This window comes from Dromiciops gliroides, chromosome 3, assembly GCF_019393635.1.
Source record: "Dromiciops gliroides isolate mDroGli1 chromosome 3, mDroGli1.pri, whole genome shotgun sequence".
NCBI classification, from domain to species: Eukaryota; Metazoa; Chordata; class Mammalia; order Microbiotheria; family Microbiotheriidae; genus Dromiciops; species Dromiciops gliroides.
The window spans coordinates 536,548,328-536,574,379 of record NC_057863.1 but is presented as its reverse complement, the minus strand read 5'-3'; the positions used below and the strand labels follow the sequence as shown (position 1 = coordinate 536,574,379).

The 26,052-nt window shown below is 45.3% G+C and overlaps 1 protein-coding gene and 1 pseudogene across 1 annotated transcript; one reads left to right on the top strand and one right to left on the bottom strand.

Annotated features, from left to right (window-relative positions):
• The first annotated feature begins 684 nt into the window (after positions 1-684).
• Positions 685-14,698, top strand: TMPRSS5 (transmembrane serine protease 5). Its single transcript, XM_043997127.1, is given in 15 exon segments — positions 685-788; positions 4,310-4,436; positions 5,950-6,057; positions 6,646-6,661; positions 6,663-6,715; positions 6,718-6,741; positions 7,463-7,598; positions 7,988-8,114; positions 9,653-9,695; positions 10,604-10,763; positions 12,494-12,672; positions 13,169-13,267; positions 13,861-13,884; positions 13,887-14,002; positions 14,367-14,698. Coding segments are annotated over 15 exon segments (1,491 nt in total). The 5' UTR covers positions 685-785; the 3' UTR covers positions 14,643-14,698.
• Positions 14,699-23,393: 8,695 nt separating this feature from the next.
• The window catches only part of LOC122747903, a 28,325-nt pseudogene continuing 25,666 nt past the window's right edge, over positions 23,394-26,052 (bottom strand).

Below are 26,052 nucleotides of genomic sequence, written 5' to 3'. Positions count from 1 at the left end.
TAGAGAGACAGATTTTAGGATGAGAGGCACCAGTTAGTTCAGCTCCCATCCCATCTGTCTCTTCTCCTTCTCTGGGTCCATTCCATATGTCCCCAAAGAAATCACCTCACATTTGTGCTTGCCAGGCCCAGCCAGGGTTCAGATGGTGCTCGCTGAATCTCAGATGGTACTGATGCTCAGTTCAGGGAGAACCCCTCCCCTCTAGGAGTGTGGGGGCATCTGAGTTCCCTCCTGTCATCACCCACATATTATGACAACTACCCCTTCCCTGGGGAATGACAATCCAACAAGAGAGCAGGTGAAGCCCAGAAGCCTAACTCAGAAACATGTCAACAAATGTTAATATTGTCTTCACCCATCTCCAGACAGACTTCATTTAGAGAGGAAAATTGCCCAGCTCACGCAAAGACTGCACGGTTTTTGGCACAAAGGACTACGTTGCTAGGTAACAGCCCACTAGTCATCCCCCTGCACCCCCACCTTCTGTGCTGCCCCCCCCAACACTCTTTTATGTTTCTGGGCATCCAATCAGTATCTAGAAGGGGTGGTGATTCTGGCCAACCCAGCCCTCCTTCCCCCTTGTTGGAGAATGGCAGCTCACCTGGGGGACCATCTGGGAGGGGGTTCCTGGGGGATACAGAGAGGGGGTGGCAGATAAGAGCTGGCAATCCAGCCCAACTGAGGATTCTGGGTACTTAACCAGCCAGGAGCTCCCAGGGAACAGAGGAAAGTCCTACCATAGCAGATTCCGAAGCCTTAGCATTGTGTTCCCTGTACTCTCTCACATGGTAAGATCTGCTCTATTTATCCTTTCTTCCCCTTGCTGTACCCTCTCAAACCTTATATCAAACCTCAGTTTGCCTTTTTCAGAGTTGGGGGGAGGCTCCTCAAGTGACTCCAGGGATGGGGCTGAAGCTGGTACTTACTCTTCGCTTTCTGAAGTTCTGTCTAGTCAGGCCCCCAACCCTAGTACAGCTCCGCAGGCCTCTCTCACTTACTTGGTGATTTATTCACTTTGAAGACTGGATAAGACAGTCTCATAAAGGCAGGCCCTGGGAATTCTCTTTGAAAATCAGGATTTTCCACACCCATCAATGTCCCATTCCCAGAGCGGTGCAGTGAACAGAACACTGGGTTTGGAGTATGAAGTCTTTTTCAACTTTAAAGTGCTATAATTAACCCCATTTTATAGAAGAGGAAACTTAGGCAGAGATTAAGTGACTTGCACAGGGTCACACAGCTGGTCAGTGTCAGAAGATGGATTTGAATTCAGGTCTTCCTGACTCTAGGCCCAGCACTATGTACACTGTGCCATCTGGTTGCTCATCATTCCCCAGGAGCTGGTGGCATTTCATTTCTGCCCCATTTCTGGCAATTGATCCTACTCATAGGTCTCCTGAGATCATTTCTCAGAGATGTTTATAGACTATTGACCTGGACAAGGTATCACAGAAATTAACACAGATCTACTTTTTCCTTCCTCCTCAATTCGATGGAAAGTTATCAGGCTAAAATTCAAAGATGGAACAGAGCTGTGAAGCCCAAAGGCCAAAACTAGGGAAGATGTCAGGGGCAGAACAAACAATCCTATTCAGTCGAGGGTTGGAGCTGTGCTATCGGACTGGAGAAGGGCCAACATTCGGATTTAAACAAAACAAGTAGAGTCAGCAAACCACAGGCCAGAGGACTGGATTTTGATTCCTGGCAAAATTACAGACAATATTCTTTAAAGGATAGTTCTCAAAGACAGTTATCAGCAGCCATCTAGTTCAGCCTAGGCCTGAAAGAGACAACACAAGCCCATGGACTTCAGGCTCTGGTCTTCGACTTCTAGTGCGGGGGACCCTACCACCTCTCCAAATTCTGCTGTATCTAATTGGGAAATTGTCCTTATATCAAACCTCAGTTTGCCTTTTTCAAAACTTCCACCTATTTTCTTAGTTCTGCCCTCTGGGGCAAAATAATCTAACTCTTCTTCTATATGACAGCCTTTAAAAATACGACTTAATTGTTTTTAACATTCATTTAGGGGCAGCTAGGTGGCGCAGTGGATAGAGCACCAGCCTTGGAGTCAGGAGTACCTGAGTTCAAATCCGACATCAGACACTTAACACTTACTAGCTGTGTGACCCTGAGCAAGTCACTTAACCCCAATTGCCTCACTAAGACAAACAAACAAACAAAAAAACATTCATTTAAAAAATTCTCCGATCTAAATCCTTTCCCTCTCTCTAGCCCCTCCCCCACCGGAAAGGCAAATGATATGATAGCAATTACACATGTGAAATCATGCAAAACATATTTCCATATTGGCTTATGTTACTGTCTTTCACATTGCTGAAGACAGGTTCCATGGGTCCTCTCAGCCTTCTCCAAGCTAAACATTCCCACTTCCTCCACCTGATTCTGATATGGCACGGACTCAAGGTCCTTCACCATTCAGATTCCTCTCCTCTACACTCTGTCGAGCTCTTCAATGGCTTATCTCTTGTCTCTGAGCATGACAGAGAACCATCCTTATCACATCCTTACCCCAAGAAGCTATGCCCCTCTCTAAATGTAGCCCAAGTTCATGACTGCCTGCCATAATCACCCTGCTGACTCAAACTGAGCTGTTTGACCACTAGGAACCCCAGATCTTTTTCCAGACAACCATACCTTTCCCATCCCATTCTTGTGAAATCCATTTCTTGAACTCAAGTGTCAGATTTTACATATATCCCTATTAGATTTAGCCCAATTTTTTAGCCTGGCATGATCTCTCTTTTTTGGGGGGGAAGGGGAATCCTGATTGTCATCTATGCTTAATATCCATGCCTCCCAGACTTGTATCATCTCCACCTACGATCAGCCAGTTATCTATGCCTCTATCCAAATCATTGATAAAAATATTAAATAGCAGAAAAGGAAGCGGTGATCAGAAAGACCAGGCCCGTTTCAATTTCTCTCTCTCTCCCTCTCTTTCCCCTCTTCCTCCAAGTCCTAGTCCCCCTCTAATTCAGTTCTGTCCAGGCAGTGTCTGTGCTTAAAGCACATTAAGAGCCAGTTGGTCCTGTCCTTGGGTAAAGCTGGATGCCTCCTTACCCAGTTCGCCTCCAAAGCTGATCTCCTTTGGTATCAGCCCCGTCTAACCAGCAGCCACAGGCTGCTCTCTCTTCCTGCTCCAGAGTCCTAGGCCCCCTGCTGGGCCCTTCCCTTGGCAGGCAGGGGGATGCCTGTCCCTAGCTCTGTGCTCATTTGCAGAGAAGGGATGAGGACATGCCCCAGCCTCTGCCCCGCCCAGGGCCCAGCTCCTCCTCCTGACTCAAGTTCTCTGGGTGATGACTAGGGTGGACGTGGGCTCTGGGGTCTGTTCAAGGAAACTGGCACTCCAGGTCCACAACCAGGGGAACCCTCCTTCTCCAAAACCCTTTCTGTAAGCCTTGATAAAAGGAGCAGCTCCCATCGACAGGAAGAGAAAGGTCTGGTTCTAAGAGTCGCAGAGACCTGGCCATGTTTGTAGGAGGAGAGGATGGAGGCAGGAGAGAGGAAGAGGTGGACAGAGGGCCAGAGGAGGTGGGAGGGGCCCGGGGGGACCTGGGACAGGTTAGCCCTAGAAAGGGGAGGAGAGAGGGACGAGAGGATGGGTGAGGCAACAGACAAAGGCTGGGGTGGAGAAGAGGGGAGATAAAGGGTTGGATGATGTGCCCACTGGACTAGTCTAAAGACCAGGAGGTCGAGGCATCTGCTAAGAGGCTTGCCAAACATCCAAGGTTTACTGGCTGCTTGGGGGCTTCTTATCTTAGAAGTGAGGGTGTCTCTGAACTTTTTTTTGGGGGGAGCAATGAGTGGTTAAGTGACTTGCTCAGGGTCACACAGATAGTGTCAAGTGTCTGAGGCCGGATTTGAACTCAGTCTCCTGAAATCCAGGGCCGGTGCTTTATCCACTGTGCCACCTGGCTGCCCCTGAACTGTTTTTTTTTTTTGGCTGGGCACTGAGAGTTAAGTGACCTTGCCCAGGGTCACACAGCTAAGTAAGTGTCAAGTGTCTGAGGTCAGATTTGAACTCAGGTCCTCCTGAATCCAGGGCCGGTGCTCTATCCACTGTGCCACCTAGTTGCCCCTTTAGTTAATTTTTTTTTTACATTCTTTTTTTAAATTGGTTTCCTTTGTAATCCTCTGTATTTTGTTTTATAAATTGAAAATTTTTATTTTGAGAAGCACATATACACAGGCTTCACCAGACAGCCCAAAATGTCAAGAGTAAGAGTCTGAGTCTGATAATGGAGGGAGGGGGTTCTTTATATCTTTAACTTATTTTTCTTCCTAGAATGTGAATCTGGCTGACCAGCATGATTTGAAAGATCATCCTGGAGGGGAGGCCAGCCCGGTACCAGGAATCCCCAGAGAGGAGCCAGGAGGCGGGCCAGAGATAGTCCAGTACCGGGAGCAATTCAGTGAGGACAGGGTCGGGGAGGACAGTGGGAAATTCTATAGGATCCTATCACAAACATTGGAAGAAGGCCTTGAGGGTGGAGAGGGTCTGCTGCTGGTCATCCTTCTCTGACCTGACAACTATCAGGCATTGCACAAGAGTAGTTTGTGGGCTATTCTAATCTCTGGGGTTGCCATCTCCCCTCTTCCTCCATAGTTTGCAAAGCACATCTATTCAATTAAACAAGTGATTAGCCTTTACTCTGCGCAAATCATCATGCTAGGTGCTGGTGGTACAGAGTCAAAAATGAAAATAAGGCCTGTTTTTAAGAACTTATATTCTGAATGGAAAAGAGTAGTACAGGTACATACAGGAAAGCCACTAAATATACAAAGTAAATACCAGGCAGTTTTGGGAGTTCTAAGAGATGAAGGGGATGCCTTCAGGCAAAGGCCACAGGGGAATAGCAAGTGACTAAATTTAGTTGGGCATAGATCACATGAGGGAAAATAATGTGAAATTCGTTTAGAAAGATTGGCTGGAGTCAGTCTGGCTTTAAGTGCCAAAAAGAAATCTCTGTATTTTTATTTGGGAGCTAATAGTGAGACACTGGTACTTCTCCAGTATGGGAGTGATTGTGGTCGATATCAATCTGGCACCTGTGTGGAGAATAGATTGACAAGGGAGGAGACTTGAGTCACAGAAATCAATTAGAGGCTATTGCAGCAGTTTAGTGGGGAGGGGATGAGTGCTTGGACTTGGAATGGGAGCCACATGCGCAGAGAGGAGGAACAAGACATATTGTAAAAGCAGGGTTGACAAGGCTAACCTTCTGACTGGATACTGGGGTGGCAGAATGCCAAGGGAGAATTGGAAGTTTCAAAGCTGAGTGTTTGACAGAAGGGTGTTGACCTCAATAAAAATAGGAGGGTTAGAAAGGGAGGTGGGGTTTGGGGAGAAAGATCGTCTTCTGTTTTGGATATGTTGAGTTTGGGATGCCTTATGGGACCCCCAGGTCGCGGTTCCATAGGAGAGAGATTAGGGCCAGGTGTCTAGGACTTGGGAGTCATCTGAATGGAGGTGGATAACTGAGCCCATCAGAGGAATGAAATCACCCAGAGGGAGAAGATAGAGAGAAGAAAAGGGGGACCAGCACTGAGCCCTCCACATGCAATGGGGCATTGTATTCTTTGATTTGTCTCCCAGCAGCCCTGTGAGGCAGGCCATCCAGGTAACCCCGTGCTTGTTTTACACATGAGGAAACGGAAAGTCAGCAGAGTCTTTGTTCATTCCCTCTTCTTCCTATTCCTGACCAGGAAGAAGAAAGAAGAGGAAGCTCTCTTGTTCAGGTTGCCCTGAAGAGGGACAACTGAGTTTCCTCCCCTTTCCCCGTTCCATTCCCATGACAGAGGTGACCTTCAAGGTCACTTGCTGATGGTCCAATGGGAGGATTCCTCAAGGTGGAACATGGGGATGGGGCCTGTATTGGGCTGTCGGGGTTCTGGGTCCCAAGTTCTCTCTGCTCCTTTTTACAGACTTTCCCGATGGTGGCTGGACCTTTCCAAGGTGGGGAAAGCGTGGGTGTATCTTGTTCATGACCATTGGGCTGATGGCTGGGATAGGCGTTGGGATCTGGCTTCTAGGTCAGTGATATGTTGCATAGTAGGACTGTCTCTGGGTCTGAGGACACTGGGCCAAGGACAATGAGGCCTGTTTCTTGTTTTTCCTAGGCCTTATAAACAATCCTTTCTGACCCATATAGAAAAACTAGGAGGATGGGGGACAAAATAACAGGTTTGGCATGGGTCGGGGGCAGGGGAGATAGTTTGAAGGGGAAGGGGGTACTTGAGAGAGATGGCCACTAAAGAAGGAAGGGGGATAAGGATTATTCCTAATCTCCACCAAGAAGAGAGCAAGGGAAAATGGATTAGAACCACAGCAGGAAGGACTTGGGTTAGACATAAAGAGGAACTTTTCAATAGTGAGGGGTATAAGTCATCTGAATGATTAATGATTGACCCAGAGAGTTTATGCAACAGCTTTTGCTAGAATGGGTGAAAGACTTTTACCTAATTGCCCTGGACAGGGCCAGGGATGAAGTGGCCTCTTTAGGAGGCCTGCCCCATTTTAGAACTCCCTGGTTCTCCTTGGTGGCTGTCACTGGGCCCTTCCAGAACAAGTCTCCTCTCCTGACCTCCCCTATCCCCATCCCTTTTCATCTCTTTCTTTAGTTCTGCTTTTCAAGACAATGCCTTGTTGAGGACCTGCAACAAAAGAACATCATGAGCTGTACAGAGAACCCCCCCACCCAACGGTCTCTAAGTCAGGTGGGGTGACTGCTTCCCTCCTTCTCAAGTCCTGCTCACCAAGTCTGTGCTGAGAGAAATCCCTCCACGATTCTCCCCTTCACGTTCTCAGTTCTGGATGCAAGTCAAGAGAATTTCCGAGCCTCCATTACGTTTCTACTCTCATCAACTATAGTCAAGGATGGTTGGAAGGCTCCCTGGGAGAGAGGGAGGGAAGTTGAGACATCAGGGTGGAGAGGGACAGAGCCACTGAGCTGGGCCTGTCCTTAAATAGGCGGAGACTCTGGCTCTTAGTCTGTGCTGACTCATTGTCTCTGGGGCAATCCAACTGTCCCTTCAGCTTACTCAGTTGGGACCTGGGGCAAGGAGACATCTAGACGCTTAGGCAGTCTTAGAAAACCGAGCTCCAGATGGCTTTCCCTCTTGTACCAGGAGACAGAGTTCTTCTTAGAGACAGGTGGAATATTTGGCCCAAACTGGGGCAAGGGCCTGGGGTTTGGGGATCTGGATTTTCTCTAATCTGTGCATTTTGCCTTCTCTTTGGAAAACACCCCTGCTGGTTTCCATCCAGAATAACTGAGATGGATGTCTGTACCAAGACCTTTCTCTCCAGCCCTATCAAACACCATCTTGTCCAGACTCAGGGGCTCACTCTTGGGTTCCAGAGAGACTGGGTTTTCCTGCTCTCTGAGTGCGGGTGGGCACAGGGGACAACATGTTTTTTTTCATGCTGTGGTTCCAGTATCTTTCAGAATAAACACCAGAAACTTCTTACTGGAAGTGCAGGTGAGGACGTGGCCAGGCTGGCTTTTGGTATGCTATGAGGGCTGGAGTCCTGCCCTAGGCACCCAGATTTGTAGACACCTCGGGCATCTCAGGTACCTTGGTGGGAGTGGAGGAGGGGTGGGGAAATAGAGAGGAGGAAGAAGGAGAGGACTGGAAGGTGGGCAGATGCCTCTATTTGTCCATATTTATCCATTTCTTTCAGATGGTCCCAATGCTGAGGTCACCTAGGCTGTTCTCTTGCTTTCAGACCCCAGTTCAGCCCAGACTTTTGAGAATCTATGTTGTTTTCTACAGTGACAAAGAAGGAAGGCTCTGTCTTCCTTCCTCACCAAGCCATCCAGTTCAATATCTTCCAATTTGGAAAATCCTCCTTTTTCTCTAATTTATCTTCCTTCTGCTGGAGTTTCAATCAATTTCTTCTTATTTCTAGATATGCTACCCTTTTCTTTCTTTCTTTCTTTCTTTTTTAATTTTGGTCAAGACTCACTCACCACGAAGGAGTGAACTTGACTGAGATCAAGGTCAACAATTCTCAGGAGTTTGTTCAGCTTCTTCCCAGATTGGGTGATGACCTGGAGCAGATGTGGCAGCGCAGGTAGGGGAGCTAAGTTTGGGTTGAGCAGGAATCTTTCCCCATTTCCCCTGAGAGGGGGCAGCTCGGTGGCACAGTGGAAACAGCACCGGTCCTGGATTCAGGAAGACCTGAGTTCAAATCTAGTCTCAGACACTTGACATTTACTAGCTGTGTGACCATGGGGCAAGTCACTTAACCCTCACTGCACACAAAAAAAAATAACACGCATTTCCCCTGGAGACCTTAGGCACAAATCCTTCTTTTGCTTCAAGGGGAGGGAGGCATGTCAGGCCACTAGGGGCTCTAGGGATGAGGCAGAGAGTTTTCCCTAACCAGAAATTACAAAGGATCCGGGGTAATTCCTCAAGAAGATAAATCCCCTCTTCCTGCCAGATCAGTGGACTGCCCAGAGAGAAAAATACCTCGGGTCTGGAAGATATTCTTACAAATATTGGAAGATGGCAAGGACCAATGCAACAACCCCACTATGAATGAGTGGGGATACCTGCATTTCTTGTCCTGTCCTACATCCCCCTCTCTCAGACTCTGCAGGATCAATAGGAGAGGAAGGAGTGTGTGTGGTGGGGGTGGGGGTGGCATGAGTAAATACCGGAGTATATAAATAGGGGAGGCCTTTCTGTTTTCTCCAGGGGGAGATTAGAAACACTTGAGTTTAGTGAACAGAGGTGCCAAAGTGGAGGCAGGGACCATGCAGGTGGTGGGGGAGGAGAGGGAAGAGATTAGGGTAGGGTGAGGACTAGTGAAATGGAGACTTTTCCAGTGTCTGATGGGGCCGAACTCAACTGGGAGCAAGACAGGGCAAGTATAGTTTTCTCAGGGAATTGTTTGGACTCGTGATGACTGAGCACTGTATCTCTTTGATGTATATGCTTAAACTGTAAATAGGATCATGGGGTCATAGATTCAGAGCCAATAGTAATAGTCTATTGAGACTCTCATTTTATAGATGAGGAAACTGAGTCACAGAGAGGCTAAGTGACTTGCTTAGGGCCACACAGTAAGTGTCTGAGGCAGGATTCAGACTCAGATCTTTTTTTCCTGACTCCAATTCTAGCACTCATTCACTTACAACCATCTAGTTGTTTATAAATAGTTCAAGCCTATGTCTACCCTTGCTGCCAGTAGTGGATTTTGCTTTGTCTGAATGAAGACTGAACTGAAGGTGTGTGGCCATTCTGATGTCTGCCTCTGAGGAGGGGGACAAGAGCTTTTAGTTGTTGTTCAGTTGTGTCTGACTCTTCATGACCTCCATTGGGGTTTCTTGGTAAAGATACTAGATTCGTTAACCGTTTCCTTCTCCAGTTCATTTTACAGATGAGGAAACTGAGGCAATCAGGGTTGAGGGACTTGTCCAGGGTCACCCAGCTAGGAAGTATCTGAAGCTGTATTTGAACTCAGGTCTTCTAAACTCTAGGCCTGACACTCTATCCACTGAACAAAAATTTAAAGGGTGACAATATTGCTATGAGATAAAAGGGCCCTGAGCCCTTGGGTATGAGCAAGAAGCACCAACATTAAGGCTTCCTCTTCTTAATCCCCACTGCTTTGTAGAACAGCTGTGCCTTGGGCCAAGTTGTCTCCCTCAAATGCTCAGGTGAGTTCCATCTTGGCCCCTAGAAGAGGAATGAGCAGAACCTGAGGATGTGGAAATGGATGGCCTTGGCAGGGCCCTCTCTATAGTTGGGGTCCCAGCGGGGGATTAGGGGGTAGTTCAATCCTCAACATATATAATTCACAAATATTTATTCATCCATCCCTGCTGTGTGCAGAGCCCTAGGTTAGGCAATGGGAAGACTCCTTTCCCTTACAATCTGGTGTTATGTGTAAACATAAAGGTATAAACTGTTTACTAGTGAGGTAATTGTTCACCTCTACATGTATGTGGTGACCATTTGTCTACCTATGCACCACTCTCACACGGGATCCTATTTGATTTTGACCCATTATTCATTATTGGATGATTCTATCTGTAGACTTAATAATTCATGGGGGAAAGGGGTGAGATGTTGCCAGGGGACAATATGGCGTCCCATAAAGGGAAGCTAAGTGTGGACTTGGTCAATGGGAATGAAGTGACAAGAGGCCTTTTCCATTCCCCTGGAGATGCCAACATAGTTCATGAAGTCTTAGAATTATCTAGGTACTGTTTTGTACCTGTTATCAAATGTCTTTTGGCCATTTTATACCTTCCCTTCCTCCTCTTCACCTCCTAGAGTCCAAACTGAGGTGAAATTCAACTAAGTCTGTCCTACAACTTGTTAACGCAGGCACAAAACCAGGAGGAAGTAGAAACTCTTGGTCAAATTGGGGTTACAGGGATGAGGGGGTGATATGTGTGGAGTTCCATTAGCCAAGCTTCCCATTTTACCCCCAAGTATTATTGAGAGTTAGCCATGATCACTCCATGACCCCATAGGCCCAGGCCATCCCCCCAAGGAGCTCAATGCTAGTGCTGACACCAACTTCTCCTCCTTTATTTCTACTCCCACCAACTATGGCCAGCATGTGGGGTCCAGCACCTGACTTCCCGGATTATCGGTGGGACCTCTGCTGTCCTTGGGCGCTGGCCCTGGAGGTCAGCATGTTCAAGGGGCCAGTACTCATGTGGAGGCTCTGTGCTAGCCCCGAGTTGGGTGGTGACTGCAGCTCACTGCGTCTACAGGTATGTCTCCAGAGGCTCCCCACCCACTCCCTCAATGAACCTTTGCTTGAGCCCTGGGGAGCATGGGAGCCCCCGTCTGTTCATTTGTGGATGGGCCCATGTTCCTCTCTGGTCCTGTCTTTATGTTCTATACAGGTGTGTCTGATGTAGGTGATGACTTTCTAGAGGGGAGAGTTAGTGTTTATAGAGTATTTTCTGTGCCATCACTAGGTTGGGGCCACATACAATTTCTATTATGTTTATGATGATGACCATTCACTTCTTCAACAAGTGTTACTAAGTATGTCTCTGGCTCTGGATAGGAAGTGGAGATACAAATACATCACCTTACTCTCAAGAATGCTAACAACAACCATAATAAATTCCAATTCATTCAACATAGGGTTTTTTTTTTTTTGTTTGTTTTTTGCGGGGCAATGGGGTTAAGTGACTTGCCCAGGGTCACACAGCTAGTAAGTGTTAAGTGTCTGAGGCCAGATTTGAACTCAGGTACTCCTGAATCCAGGGCCGGTGCTTTAACCACTGCGCATCTAGCTGCCCCTCAACATAGTTTTAAAGCACCTAAAATATGCAACTCGCTGCTTGGAACTGAGGAGAAAAAAATATCCATAAAACCATCCTGTCCTCCAGAGCCCTACACTCTACTTGTGGAGAGGGGATAGAACCAAACATATAGTAAGTAAATGCAAATTATATACAAAGGATTTTAATCATGGAAGGAGGGAGACAGAGGCCATAGAAAGAGAGAGAGAGGAGAAGTGGGAGACAGGAGAAGGAGGAGAGAGAAGACAGAGACACACAGAGAAGGGGAGAGAGAGGGAGAAAGACAGACAGACAGACAGACACACACACAGACAGACACAGAGAAAAGAGAGAGAGGGAGAATGAGAAGGAAGGAAGAAGAAACAGTGAGACAGAACAGAGAGACAGAGAGGAATGCTGATAACTGAGGGGTCAGAAAAGGAGGTGGCATCTGAGCTAAATGTGGAAGGAACCCTTATATAAATTCCTTTCATTTATTTAGTTCTTTACAGTTTTATAATTTCAATCCATTTCCTCCTTTATTCTCTTCACAACAATCTCAAGAGATAGGTGGAACATTCTTATCTATGGGAAGACAAGGCTCAGAGAGGTTAGGTAATTTGCCACGGTTGCCCATTTAATCATAGGAAGAGTTAGGATTTGAACCTAGGGCCAGAATTCGAACTCAGGCTTTTTGACTCTTCTTCCTATGATACCACAGTGCTTCTTGCTTGATAATAATGATGCAGTAACAAATTGAGGGGCTGGAGTTCCCTTATATTTCTGGCATCTAACTCATCAATCAACCATAAAATATTAATAGATGCTTGTTCTGGGTTCCGTCAATGTGGATCAGTGGGGACCCCCCCCCCCAGACTCTGTAGTCTAAAGACTGAGATTCAGAACCTTCTCCTATCACTACCTGCCTACTGCCTGTGTTCTTTAACCTTTTTGGTCCTGAGGTTGGACCAGACGGCCTCTGAGGTTCCTCCCAGCTCTTGGTCAAGGTGCTGATGCTCCCCATGCTTGGTGATGTGGAAATGCAGATGTGTATAAGGCTTGGTCTGTACCCAGAGGGAGTTTCTTTCTTTCTATCCTTTACATTGCTCCCAAGAGGACCAATTGCCTCTGCCCCCAGCATCACAGTCATCCTGCCCCACCTGTGCCCTGTGCTCAGCTCCTAGCGTCATCTCTTTGTCCAATTGCAGGCTGTCCCACATGTCCAGCTGGAGGGTCTTTGTGGGGATTGTCAACCACAGTGACATCATGCCACATATGGGGGCCACGGTGGAAAATATCATCTTGCACCCCCGCTTTAGAATCCGCAAGCAGAGACACGACTATGACATTGCTCTACTCAAGCTCCAGACCCCACTGAACTTCTCTGGTAAGTAAGGCATGATCTCACTGGGCACTGGCCCTTTAAGTGGGTTGGGGGCCCAGTTGGGACGACTTTCCTGATAACCTAGCACAGAGAGCTAGACACCATACTTGTCTGATCTCCATATTAGTTGCTTCAGTCACACGCATTCTCTGTGGCTCCAGGAAAATCCCTGTGGGGAGGAGGGAGCAAATTGCTCAGTCCAGTGGTGACTTCCTTTCTCAGCCTTCCCCTCGTCCTTGTCTCCTCCTGAGGCTTCACTTTGGTGGTCAAAAGACTGTGGGGGAAATAAGAAGTAGCACCCCATCCGGAAAATATGCGGGGAACCCGCCCCTGATGAGATTTCCCTTTGACCCACCCCTCCAGACTAGGAGGGGTCTTCAGCACAAGGAAGAGAGCCTAGGTTTGCTAGAGGGTTGTGGGTGTGGGCCTCAGGCCCTCAGCTGGGGCTGAATTAGCAAAGGCCAATGTAGGAAGCCAGGGCTGTGTCCTTCTTCTCCAGACACGGTGAGGGCTGTGTGCCTGCCAGAAATGAAGCAGGATTTCCCACAGGGCTCCAAATGCTGGGTGTCAGGCTGGGGCTCCACAGCCCCTCATCAAGGTGAGCAAGACCAGAAAGGATGGATGGTTGGTATTGGACAAAAGGTGGTTGGGAGGAACCCCCTTTCCCCTTGTGAGCAGATTGGCTGTGACACATTCATTTCCTTTACCCATATCACTGTATTCCAGATCTCCTTTTCCCGGGTGCCCTCTCTGGCCAGATATCCTAGTCTGGTGTCCTCTGGACCAGACTCATGTTGGGAAGACAGCTCTATGTCAATTCTTTTTTGTTTGTTTTTGGTGGGGCAATGAGGGTTAAGTGACTTGCTCAGGGTCACACAGCTAGTAAGTGTTAAGTGTCTGAGGTCGAATTTGAACTCAGGTACTCCTGACTCCAGGGCCGGTGCTCTATCCACTGCGCCACCTAGCTGCCCCCCCCCCCAATGTATTCTATTCCTTCCTCTTCCCTGAGCCTCTCTTTGTGTCCCCCACAAAATACCATTACCCTCCTGTGGCTTTATAACAGGCCATTTGTAGAAGTCTAAGGCCTAGACCATTCATGGTACCCTACCCAGGGCCTCTGTTCCCCCGTCCCCTGGTCCCATCTGACAGGACTGTAGCCTCAGTTTTTGCCTCTGTCTCTGCCTCCTCCAGCGTATGGCTCAGACACCCTCCAGAATGCTTGGTCCCCCTGATCAGCTCCCAGCTCTGCAACAGCTCCTGCATGTACAAAGGCATGATCACTCCTCAGATGCTCTGCGCTGGCTACCTGGATGGGCACGCTGATGCATGCCAGGTGCTAGAGGGAAGGAAATTTGGGTTGGGGGGATTGGTACTGAGAGGGCTCAGGCTGGGGAGCTCTAGGCAACCGGCAGGAATGAGGGGTGGGTACAATGATGAATGCATATGAAACACTCATTCACCTAGACTGAGCAGAGGTGATTTATATAAAAATCACCATGGGCACTAGTCGTCTGAAGGAGCCAGAGGAGTGGGAAGAGTGACTCTTCACAGAAGGGCTTTGGGTAAGGTGGGCATTAGCTCTGTCCATGGCCACCTGAAGGGGAAGTGGGGTGGCAGTGGCCATAAGTGATATCCTTCTCCTGAGAGGAGCCAACCAACCTGCTCCCTTTTCTGTCTCTGTCCCTGGGGTCTCTAAGGGAGACAGTGGAGGCCCCCTGGTGTGTCTGGACCGAGGGATGTGGCGCTTGGTGGGCATGGTGAGCTGGGGCTGGGATTGTGGGAAGCGCCACAGGCCAGGAGTCTATACCAAAGTGGCTGTGTTCTTGGACTGGATTCACCATCAAATGGGGGTGAGTGGGGAAGTGGGGGGGATAGGATGGCCTCTAGGGACCTTAGGAGCCTTGGAACTTCTCATGTGTGCCCATTTTCTGTTGGAAGATGGGAAGGAGACCAGGAAATGCATCACTGAGTAGGGTGGAGGCACTGGGGATAGGGCGATGAGGCATCTAGAATGGCATTCCATGGATTAAAAAAAAGTGAACTCTTGTCTGTGGCACTCTGCCTCTCCACTGCCTTTCCCTGCTTCCCCAAACATGAGGGAAAGGAGAATGACCAGGGTGACCAGTCACTAACTAACCATTGGTACCGGATCAGACTGTAATCTATTCTCTGATCCTCAATTCTTCAACGTAAATATAAGGCTAAAAACACTCTCTGTCCTAATCTCATGGGGTGATTGGGGAAATAAAATGAATGTTTGTGATAGCCCAAATAGTATACAATATTATACTGCGGCTGCTACTAGTACTATTTGCCCCAATATGTACATGGTAGAGTAGAGAGAGTGGTAGGGCCTGGCAGGAAGACTTATTTTTCCGGAGTTCAAATCTAGGCCTCAGACATCTTACTAGTTGGGCGAGGCGACCCTGGGTAAGTCACTTAATCCTGTTTGCTTCAAGGTTCTTACATCTGTAAACTGAGCTGGAGAAGGAAATGGCCAACCCACTCCACTGTCTTTGCCAAGAAAAATCCAAATGGGGGTCACAAAGTCAGACACAACTGAACAACAACAAATATATAATCAGTGTGGGGAACTCCTAATGTGACTGTAGTTCAGGAGACCAGACCCTGAAAGAGGTTGAGTGACTTGCCAATGGTCTGCAGCTAGATTGTGCTGGATACAAGACTTGACCCCAGGTCTTCTTAATTTATTTTTTTTGGCAGGGTGGGGCAATGAGGGTTAAGTGACTGCCCAGGGTCACACAGCTAGTAAGTGTCAAGTGTCTGAGGTTGGATTGAACTCAGGTCCTCCTGAATCCAGGGCCTAGGCTTTATTCCCACTGTGTCATCTAGCTGCCCCTGGTCTTAATTCTTAAGGCTCGTTTTCTATCCCCTATGCTGAGCCGCTGCTTCTTATAATCATTTAAAAAGGTGTGAAGAGGGAGGGTATGAAATTAAAGGAGTGAAGCACCATACCTCTGGGACCTGTGATTCTGTTTCACTGGATCTTGGTGGTGGGGGGAAGGTGGGGGTCCTCCATAGGTAAAGGAGCTAGCAGCAGCAGATGAAGAAGGTGGCAGTCCTGATTTGACAGTGGCCTGCTTTCCTAAGATAGATGAAGCCCACAGCGGACAAGCTGCCCACATTGTACTGGGGCCTTCTGGATGAAAGAAACATCCCTGCTGGGACTTCTCCAGCCTGGCATTTTGGTTTCCAGAAGAGCACTTGTGGAAAGGGGGAATGGGGTGGGGGGATGGGGTGTGTCTATGGCTAACAAGAGGCCATAGAAGAGTAAGAGAGCATGGGTAGCTGTCAACTGAGCCAATATTCTGCTACCTAATAAATCAGAATGATTTACTCTTCCCACCAGCCCGAATCTCTCTCTGTGTGTATGTATGTGTTCTGTCTTTAGGAGATAGAGTCCTACCAGGGTACTTGTGTGTTGTGAACTGAAGACCAGGACATTCGAGTTCTAGTCTTCTTCTACCATTATTTGTGTGACTTTGAATAACGGCTTTGTATCATTGGCTTAGAGTCCTCTTATTCCCTCCAAGATCTGCCCTTCTCCTCCTTGGAATCAATCAACAAACACTTATTAAACTCTTACTCCATGCCAGACTCTATGCTAGATGCTCGTATACCAAAGACAAAAAAAAAATAAGAAGGCTGTATAGTGTGGTAAAGATTAATATTCCCATTTTTAGCTATAACTCATTTAGGAGGGGCCACACCTGGCCCACCCCGAGGTTACATATGCTACTAAGCTCAGAAAAGCAGCTTTGTGAAGGATCTCCCCTTTTGAGGGAAGGAGAGATTGAATGCTCCCTTGAAGGGAGGCAGGCTGCCTAGCCTTCTGGAACTTGGTTCTTTTTCCTTCTGAGCCCTTGCGCTGGCGGCGTATGTTTTGTGCTCTCAGTGTGGTGACTGTGGTCCAGGTGGCACAAGAGCAACCTTAGACTGGCGGGGCTGTTGAGGTGTTTGGTGAGTTTAATTACGGAAAACCCTAATACGCTAAGTTTAGAGGTAAGAGCATTTATCTGTATTTCTATTTTCCTATTTCCTTATCTTATCTTTGATTTTTTATCAGTTTCACCTTTGTTGTTTAATTTAATTCCCAAGTAATAAATCAGATCCTTTTGGGAACTAAAGCTTAAAGGCTACTTTCTTATTGGCCTGGGAGAAATATCTAAAAGGGCAGTTCAGAGCAGAGGGAGAACCATAAAAGGTCCCTCATATTTCCAGGACCCCAATATTAAGGTGAGTTCCACCCAAATAACGCTCTGTATATCAAATTTTGGCCCTCACAATAGAATGCTAAGGCAGAAAAAATAATCAAATATTCATTAAGTGCCTACTGCATGATGGATCTACGAACATCAAACAAAACTAGTTGTCTGCCCTCAGGGAGCTTATGGTATAAGCTTGGTATCCATCTAATTAGATGAAAATTCATGGGGATAAATGTAAAATCTACACTGGGGTTCAAGAGTTAGGTATATAATTATAGGACAAAGGAGTCATATCAGGTCCTGCCCTCCCTGATAGCTCTCATATCCAGCTTTATATGTCTACTTGGTCACCACCATAATTCAGGCCCTCACCTCTCTTAGGAAACCATTGCAATGCCCCTCCCCCAGTCGTCTTCCCTGCATCCTGCTTCCCCTTTTTCTTCGACTAATCTTCTTTCACTAGCAGCCAAATTGATGTGCCCAAAGCACAGATCTAATGATGGCCACTCCCCCTGCTCATGAAGCCTCAGTAGCTCACTATTACATTAGGATAAAACAATCCAGACTCCTGTGTTTTCTATTTAAAGCCTTTCACAATTAGCTCAAACTGATCTTTTCAGGTGGATTATACATGGACTTTTCCTTATGTATTCCATCTTCTGGTAAAACTGGCCCACTTGCTGTTCTTATTCACAACATCCTGTATCTTCCCTTTATGTATTTATACAAGTTGTCTCCCATGCCTAGGATGAATCCCCTTCCCCCTGTGACACTTGAACCACTAGCTTCCTTCAATGGGTCAAGTCAAGGCCACTCCTAAAAGAAGCCTTCTTTGATTCCCCCAGCTGTTGGTTGTAACCCCTTTCAAATTACATTGTTTATATTTACTTATCTTCAAATACTGTTTTCTGAACTAGAGTATAGGCTCCTGAGGACAGGAATTGTTTTTTTGTCTTTATATACTCAAGTGCCTAGGACAGTGTCTGCCATGGATACTTGTTGACTTATTCAAAAATTCATTTCATTCCAATATTACTTACACTGTGTTGCATTGGAAATACAAAATAATAGAAGAAACAATCTTTACTCACAAAGACATATTTTGAATGGGGTGGGGATAACATACTTATATAGTTATATGTAGAATAAATTATTGTTGTTGCTTGTCCTTTGTTCTTGAAAATGTCATGAGACTCACAGCGAATCAGATTTAAGTGAGGGAGGGCTGTGCAAGGTCATCATTTTCTCTCTCCTCCAGAGCCATCTGGGGTCCAGTGGCAAGATAGACATCAGGACTACTGGAGATGGGCCCTGGATGTTCTAAGGCAACTGGGGGTTAAGTGACTTGCCCAGGGTCACCCAGCTAGTAAGTGTGTGAGGTAAGATTTGAACTCTGGTCCTCCCAACTTCAGGGCCAGAGCTCTATCACTGTGCCACCTAGCTGCCCTGCAGAATAAATATAAATAAATGCAAAGAAGCTAAATTCATGGTTAATTTGGGAGAGGGGAAGGGCCCCTAGTAGACAAGGGCATGCAGAAAGTTTATTAGAAAGTGAGAATTGACTTATGTATGGAAGGAAGAGAAGGTCTTTATGAGGCAGGGGTGAAGAGGGAATATGTCCTAGGTATCCAGGACAGCTAGTGGAGATGGGAAAAGAATGTTGTGTGGAAAACATAAGAGAAGGCCATTTTTTTCTGGATCACAGAATGCAGGAGAGGAAAATAATGTACAATGAGGCTGGAAAAAGATTTTGGCACATTGTGAAGGGTTGAACAAAGGACTTATATATTATATTATTATTTTCATTAGCAATAGGGAGTCACTAGAGGTTATTGAGTAGGGGAATGACATGGTCAGATTTATTTGTATTTAAGAAAAATCATGTTGGCAGCAGAGTGAAGGACTGATGAACCAGGAGACTTGAGCTAGGGAGAGCAATTAGGAAACTGTTGAAATAATCTAGGCAAGAGGTAATGAAGGTCTGAATGAAGGTGTGAGTAGAGAGAAAGGGTCGCATATGAGGTGGAAAGGACAATATCAATTACACAACAATACATATGAAAAAAAAGTGAAGGTGGGCAGTAAGTCAACTGAATCAATAGTGTCATATTCAGTTGTATTACTAGAAGGGTTGTGTTCAGAATGGGCAGGTAGGTGGATCAGTGGATGTAGTGGGGTCAGGAAAACTCATCTTCCCGAGTTCAAATCTGGTCTCAGACACTTACTAGCTGGGTGACCCTGGGTAAGTAAATTAACCCTGTTTGCCTCAGTTTCCTCATCTGTAAAATGAGCTGTAGAAGGAAATGGCAAGCCACTCCAGTATCTTTGCCAGGAAAATCCCAAATGGTTTCATGGACAGTAGGACATGAGTAAAAATGACTGAACAGCAACAAAAATGTTCAGAACAAGGGGGTGATGGATTTATTGGACTTTGCCTTGGTCAGATCACCTCTGGAGTTTGGGGCTCAGTTCTGGACACCACATTTTAGAAAGCACATTGACAAATTTGGATCGTGGCTAAGAAGACTAGAAATCATGCCATATATATAATACGTTCCTGAAGGGACTGGGAATTTTTTTACTTGGAGAAGAAAAGACTTGGGAGGGGTGGGATGATAGTTGTCTCGAAATATTTGAGGAGCTGTCACAAAGAAAAGGTATTAGACTTCTAGATCCCAGAGGACAAAAATAGGAGTGGTGGACTGATCCCCAGAGGCTGGTGGGTTCCTCGTCAATTCAGAGGCTGGATGACCATTTATCAAATACGTTGTAGAGAGGGTCTGATTGAGGTATGGATTAGATTAGATAACCTCTGAGGACTGTTCCAACTCTGAGATTCTATGATTCATAGAATTATATATTTAGATTTGGAAAGGACCTTAGAGGCCATGGGGTCCAACGCCCTCATTTTACAGATGAGGAAACTGAGACTCGGACACATTAAGGGATTTACCCATGATTACACAAACCCAGGCATTACTGACTCCAAATTCTGAGAAAGGCTCTAATTTTCTAATTATCTGTATAGTTTGCATTTTCTTTGGATAACAGCCTATATACCCCTGAGACCTCACTTTTTGTTTCTGGACTCTTAAAATACAATTGGCATCTTGTTGCTAAAACCACAATGAATTTGTTATGGTGCTTACACAAGGAAATGCAATTAGCATTTTGGAACACAATCTTTTAAATTTATTAGCAATTTTTTTCAGTTATAGGGGGAGGGGGAAGAAATAAATGCATATTCATTATCAGAAGATCTTCCCCTCTGCTGTGCCCTAAGAAGCTACCACTGCCATCTCACTGACTGGAAAAATGGCTATCTTGGGCATCATCTTTTGGTTTAGATTGTCCCCAGAAGGCAATCACAGTTTGGGGAATGAAAACAAAGACCTGCTTTCACTGGGATTGTATTTTTTTCTGTAACGTTGTCTCTGTCTCTTTCTGTCTCTGTCTTTTTCTCTCTCTCCCTCCCACTCCTCCCCACTCTGATTCAGTGTTAACTCGCAAATACAGAAAGCCTTGTATTGGGGCTGTCTACAAGGTACCTCCCAAAGCTGGAACTGCCCTCTTGGGCTGAGTAGATATGTACACTTTTGCTCCTGTCATGTGCTAAAGAAACCTCTCAGTACCCCACTTATAAGTTTAGCTGGAAAAGCCCACTCTCAAATTTCTCTCCTCTCAGGCACAGTGAAAACTCCTATGTATCACCGCTATGTGCCTTGGTTGCAAGTGGCTATCAATTGCATTTTGGGGGGATTTATGCCTCCCCCCTAACTTGCTTCATTCCAAAAGCAGGCAAAAATGAAGTCCTCAAGAAACCGACCAGCTCCCTGTTACAGATCATGGGAAGAAGGGTGGCTGATTTTCAGTCTGCTAGTCAGCAAGGAGGGAGTCCCAGAGGCCCCATTTGTACATCTCCCAGCTGCCTGTGCACAATGTCTCATGCCCTGCCATTGTATCTGGTTAATTGGAGGAACTCCTCAAACGGATCAGTGACTCCCCTGACCCACTCTGTTACACTTGCTTCAAGTCAGAGTCCCTTAGTTCTTTCTCTTCATCACTACCTGTTAATATGACCCATCTGCCTTACAAGATCTTATGTTTGATTTATCCACCTTTGAAGGCCCACTCTCAGGCTATGTCCCAGAATGAGTCTTCACCTAGACAAAGAGTCTCACTGAGATCCAAAGAACTTTACTTCACAATCTGCCTGTGAGCTAGGTAGTACAAATATTGTTTCCTCCATTCTATGTGTGTGTGTGTGTGTGTGTGTGGTGTGTGTGTATACATTACATAATATTATATATATATATATATATACATACACACACACACACACACACACAGCATCCTCTCAATTTTCCAGGTCTTTCATACCCCAAAGAGAGCTGCTATAAACATTTTAGAACATGTAGGGTTTTTCCTTTTTCCCTGATCACAGTGGTAAACAGACTTAATAGTGGTATTGATGGGTTAATTCCAGATTTCTTCTCCAAAATGGTCTGATCGGTCACAGTTCCACCAACAGTGTATTAGTATCCCAATTTTTCCACATCCCCTCCAACATGTCATGTATTTATTTTCTCCATATCTGTTCTCGATATAATTACATAGGTACTTCTTTCTCCCACTAGAATGCAAGCTTGGGGCGGCTAGGTGGTGCAGAGGATAAAGCACCAGCCCTGGAGTCAGGAGTAACTGAGTTCAAATCTGGCCTCAGACACTTGACACTTACTAGCTGTGTGACCCTGGGCAAGTCACTTAACCCCCATTGCCCTGCAAAAAAAAAAAAAAAAAAAAAGAATGTAAGCTCATTGCAAGCAGGGATTGTTCCATCTATTGTGTTTGTATTCTCGGTACCTAATACATGGTAGGATGTTAATTAATATTTGTTGATTGATTGATGTGGCATGATCACAAGGCCCCTTACCATGTTGGTTATCCTCCCCTGGATGGAACAAAAACTTATCAATATCTTTCCTTAAATGTAGTATCTAGAACTGAATGTCATAATTCTAAATTTGTTCTGACCAGGGGCAGAGTATGGCAGGAGTATCATGTCTCTTATTCTGAATTTGGTGCTCTTATTCAGTTCAGAACAGGATTCATGGTTTTTTTTTTCTCATTTTGGGGTTTCTTTTATGTGGTGACTGACAGATTCTCCCTATTTCTACTTTACCTTCTGGTTCTAGGATATGCGGAAAGTTTTCTTTTATGATTACTTGAGATATGATATCTAAGATCCCCACCCCCCAGGTATTCCAGTGATTCTTAAATTCTCTCTCCTCAATATGTTTTTCAGTTCACTTGTTTTTCTTATGAGAGACTTCACATTTTCTTCTATTTTTTGTCTTTTGACTTTTTATTATTTCTTGATGTCTTTTAGGGAGATTTCTGCCTCCTCCCTAACTTGCTTCATTCCAGAAGACAATCTAAACCACAAGATGATGCCCACAATAGCCATTTTTCCAGTCAGTGAGATGGCAGTGGTAGCTTCTTAGGGCACAGCAGAGGGGTAGATCTTCTGATAATGAATATGCATTTATTTTCTTCCCCTCCCTCTATAACTGAAAAAAAAAATTGCTGATAAATTTAAAGATTGTATTCCAGAAGCAGGCAAAAATGAAGTCTTTAAGAGACTGACTAGCTCCCTATTATAGACCATGGGAAGGGAGGCTGATTTTCATTAGCTTTTATTTGTTCAATTCTAATTTCAAGTAGTTATTTTCTTCAGTAAGGTTTTGTTCTTTTTTCCAAGTTGTTAATTCTGTTTTCACATCTTCCCTATCTTTCACTTCTTTTACTACTTTTTCCTCTACCATCCACTTAGTTTTTTTTTTTTTTTTAGTGAGGCAATTGGTGTTGTGACTTGCCCAGGATCACACAGCTAGTAAGTGTTAAGTGTCTGAGGCCGGATTTGAACTCAGGTACTCCTGACTTCAGGGCCAGTGCTCTATCCACTGTGCCACCTAGCTGCCCCCCATCCACTTAGTTTTTTTTTTTTTTTTAAGGCAATGGGGGTCAAGTGACTTGCCCACGGTCACACAGCTATTAAGTGTCAAGTGTCTGAGGCTGGATTTGAACTCAGGTATTCCTGAATCCAGGGCTGGTGCTTTAACCACTGCGCCATCTAGCTGCCCCCCCATCCACTTAGTTTTAAAAATAATTTTAAAAGTTCTTTTAAAACTCTTGCTTTAACTCATTTAGGAATTCTTATTGGACTTGTGTCCAAGGTTTATTTTTCTTTCCTTTGAAGTTTTGTCTGTAGAGGTTTTTTTTTTAAAGTCATTTTCTTCTTTTGAGTTTTCTTGAGCTTCTCTGTTGCTATGACAGATCTTCATTTATTCATTCATTCAGCTCTGATTCATTCATTTATTTTGTGCATTCTTCCAGCCCACTTCTTTACTTTCAAGTGTAAGATTCTGCACACTTCTGGGGAGAGGAAGATGTCTGGCCAGAGCTTCTGTCCTCAAGTTTTCAGAGTTCCCAAAGTCATGTGGTCTGCTGCAAGGTCTGCACACAGTCCTCCTGGCCTGTGCCCTTCAAGGGTCTGTTGGCTAATGCCTGGGATAAGTTGGGAGTTTCAATAGAATGTTGCAGGCCTCAGCCACGGTTAGCTTGCTAAGAGTCTCTGTAGGTTTAGAACGACTGAGTTGCAGGCTCCCCTTTGGTCCAGGACCTCTGCCCTGGTTATTCCCCTGCCATGCTTCTAGGCTGTTTTGGAGGCTAGAACCAAGCCTCGCTCTACTTCTGGGATCAGAGCTTCGCAGCTGCCAATTGCTTTTTTTTGTTTGTTTGTTTTGTTTTTTTGAGGGGCAATTGGGGTTAAGTGACTTGCCCAGGGTCACACAGCTAGTAAGTGTTAAGTGTCTGAGGCTGGATTTAAACTCAGGTACTCCTGAATCCTGGGCCGGTGCTCTATCCACTGCGCCATCTAGCTGCCCCTGCCAATTGCTTTTGAAACATGTTCCTTGCTCAGTATACAGTTAGGGCATCTGCCCTGTGGATCACTCCTCTTTACCCTGAATCTGTGACCTAGAACTGCGTGGTGGGCAACAGAGGTGCTCAAACCCAGGTCTTTTTGACTCTAAGGCTATCCCCTACCTCCAAACAACCTCTCTACTGAAATACTTAGTATCATTGATTTCAAGCTGGAAAAAACCTTGGAAATCTTTATGAATCATAATTCTATTATATGACATATTTAATCTCTCTCCCAGCCTCAAAATCTGATAAGCCTGCTATCTATGCCTTCATTCATTAGAACGAGTGATTGATGAAATTGTTGAATGAAACAGGGAAGCTCTGATACAATGGAGAGAGCACTGGATTTGGAGGCAGAAATTCAGGTCTGAATCCCAACTGTGTTGTTTATTAGTTGTGTGCCCTTGAAGTCTTTGTGCCTCAGTTTCCATATCTGTAAAATGAGATGAATAGGGGCAGCGAGATGGCGCAGTGGATAAAGCACCGGCACTGGATTCAGGAGGATCTGAGTTCAAGTCCGGCCTCAGAAACTTAACAATTACCAGCTGTGTGACCCTGGCAAGTCACTTAACCCTCATTGCCTCACCAACACAGAAGTCACATTTACCTATCTTCTTGGTTAAGAACAACAGAAGCAATGACAAAACAAAACAGTCTATTCTCCTGGAATATCCAAAATGGAAGATCTAACTTAGATCTGTCTACTGCTATTAACTACTGTGAGATTTGGCCTTCATTCTCAGAACACAGGACATTCTAGGAAAACTCTTGAGAAGAGACACGTAGCAAATTCAGTTGCTGTCTTGATCCTGTCTCTTTTTTTCAGGTTGTCAGGGCTCAGGTTACTATACTTCATTCTAAGTCAACTATCCAAGCTCTAAATTTCTTCTGCAGTAGAGGGGAAAACCCTCACATTCAAACAGCATAGAATCCTCACAATCTGTGGGACTACAGTAATGCTCCTTCACTGAAGCCCTCCACTAATCCTTTGTCATGTTATGGGAGTGACCTGGAATTATTGGAAGATGATGTCAGGGCACTTAAGCTCTCAAGGTCCTACCTACCTAGAGTTTAAGTGTAGACTCCAGTAGGTCTGTTGGTTTAAAGATCAGCATAATTGGGTTTAGAAAGGCACAAAGGCTGGCTATCAAGTAACTAGTATTTTTGGCAGACCAAATCATTAAACTATGCATTAAAAACATGTCAGTGGATTTCCCTAAACACATGTACTCCTGTCTAAAGCCATACAAGCTCTGCAAACACTACTAAGTTCCCCGGTAGGAGAAGTATTCCTCTAACAGAAGAAAATATAGGGGTGGGGGGGAAAGGTGGGTTTTTTTCCCCTTCCATGTCCAGCTAGTAAGCTAATACTTTAAAGGTAGTGAATAAAGTGGTGAGAACAAAATGTAGTTATGACAGTCTCTTTCTCTGAGTCTTTTAAAATGAATTTTACTTGAGGTCTCATTTCATGAGAGAAGTCAAAGTATATAATGCTTGCCAGCAATCCTTTATGTGTTTTAGATTAATACCATATGATTGAACTGATATCAATTTTGAAACATACACTTTCAAATAAGAAACACATTAATAAATCTTGTTTTGTAGCTGCCAAATGCACCAAGTTCTCACATAGTCTTATTATTTCATTTAGTCTTATCCTACCTGGTGAAGAAGGGGATCAGAGTACATTTGCTCAATGGTGTGGGTAGTATTTGCAATGCGGTTCTTTAGATCTGTTGAAATAAAAGACATAATTCAACACACAAGGTAAAAAATTGTTCATTCCATCTCATATCAATTGCATCAATTTTTCTATGAAGACAGTGGTTAGTTATCCATAATCTGGGTTTTTTCTACCCAAACTGCTCTCCCAAAGTTACCCATGGTCTCTTAATTGACAAAACCAATGGCCTTTTGTCAATCCTCATCTTTTCAGACCTCTTTACAGGCTGTTGATCACCCTCTTTTCTTTCAAACTGGTTCTCTTCCACCTATCTGATTTTCTCAGTCTCCTTCATGGGATCTTCATCCAGGTTACAGTCACTAACCATGGGTGATACCCAAGACTCTATACTGGACCCATCTTCTCTGGCCTCCTGTATACTATTTCACTTGGTGACCTCAGCAGTTCACATGGTTTCAACTATCCTATCCATTCAGTTGATTC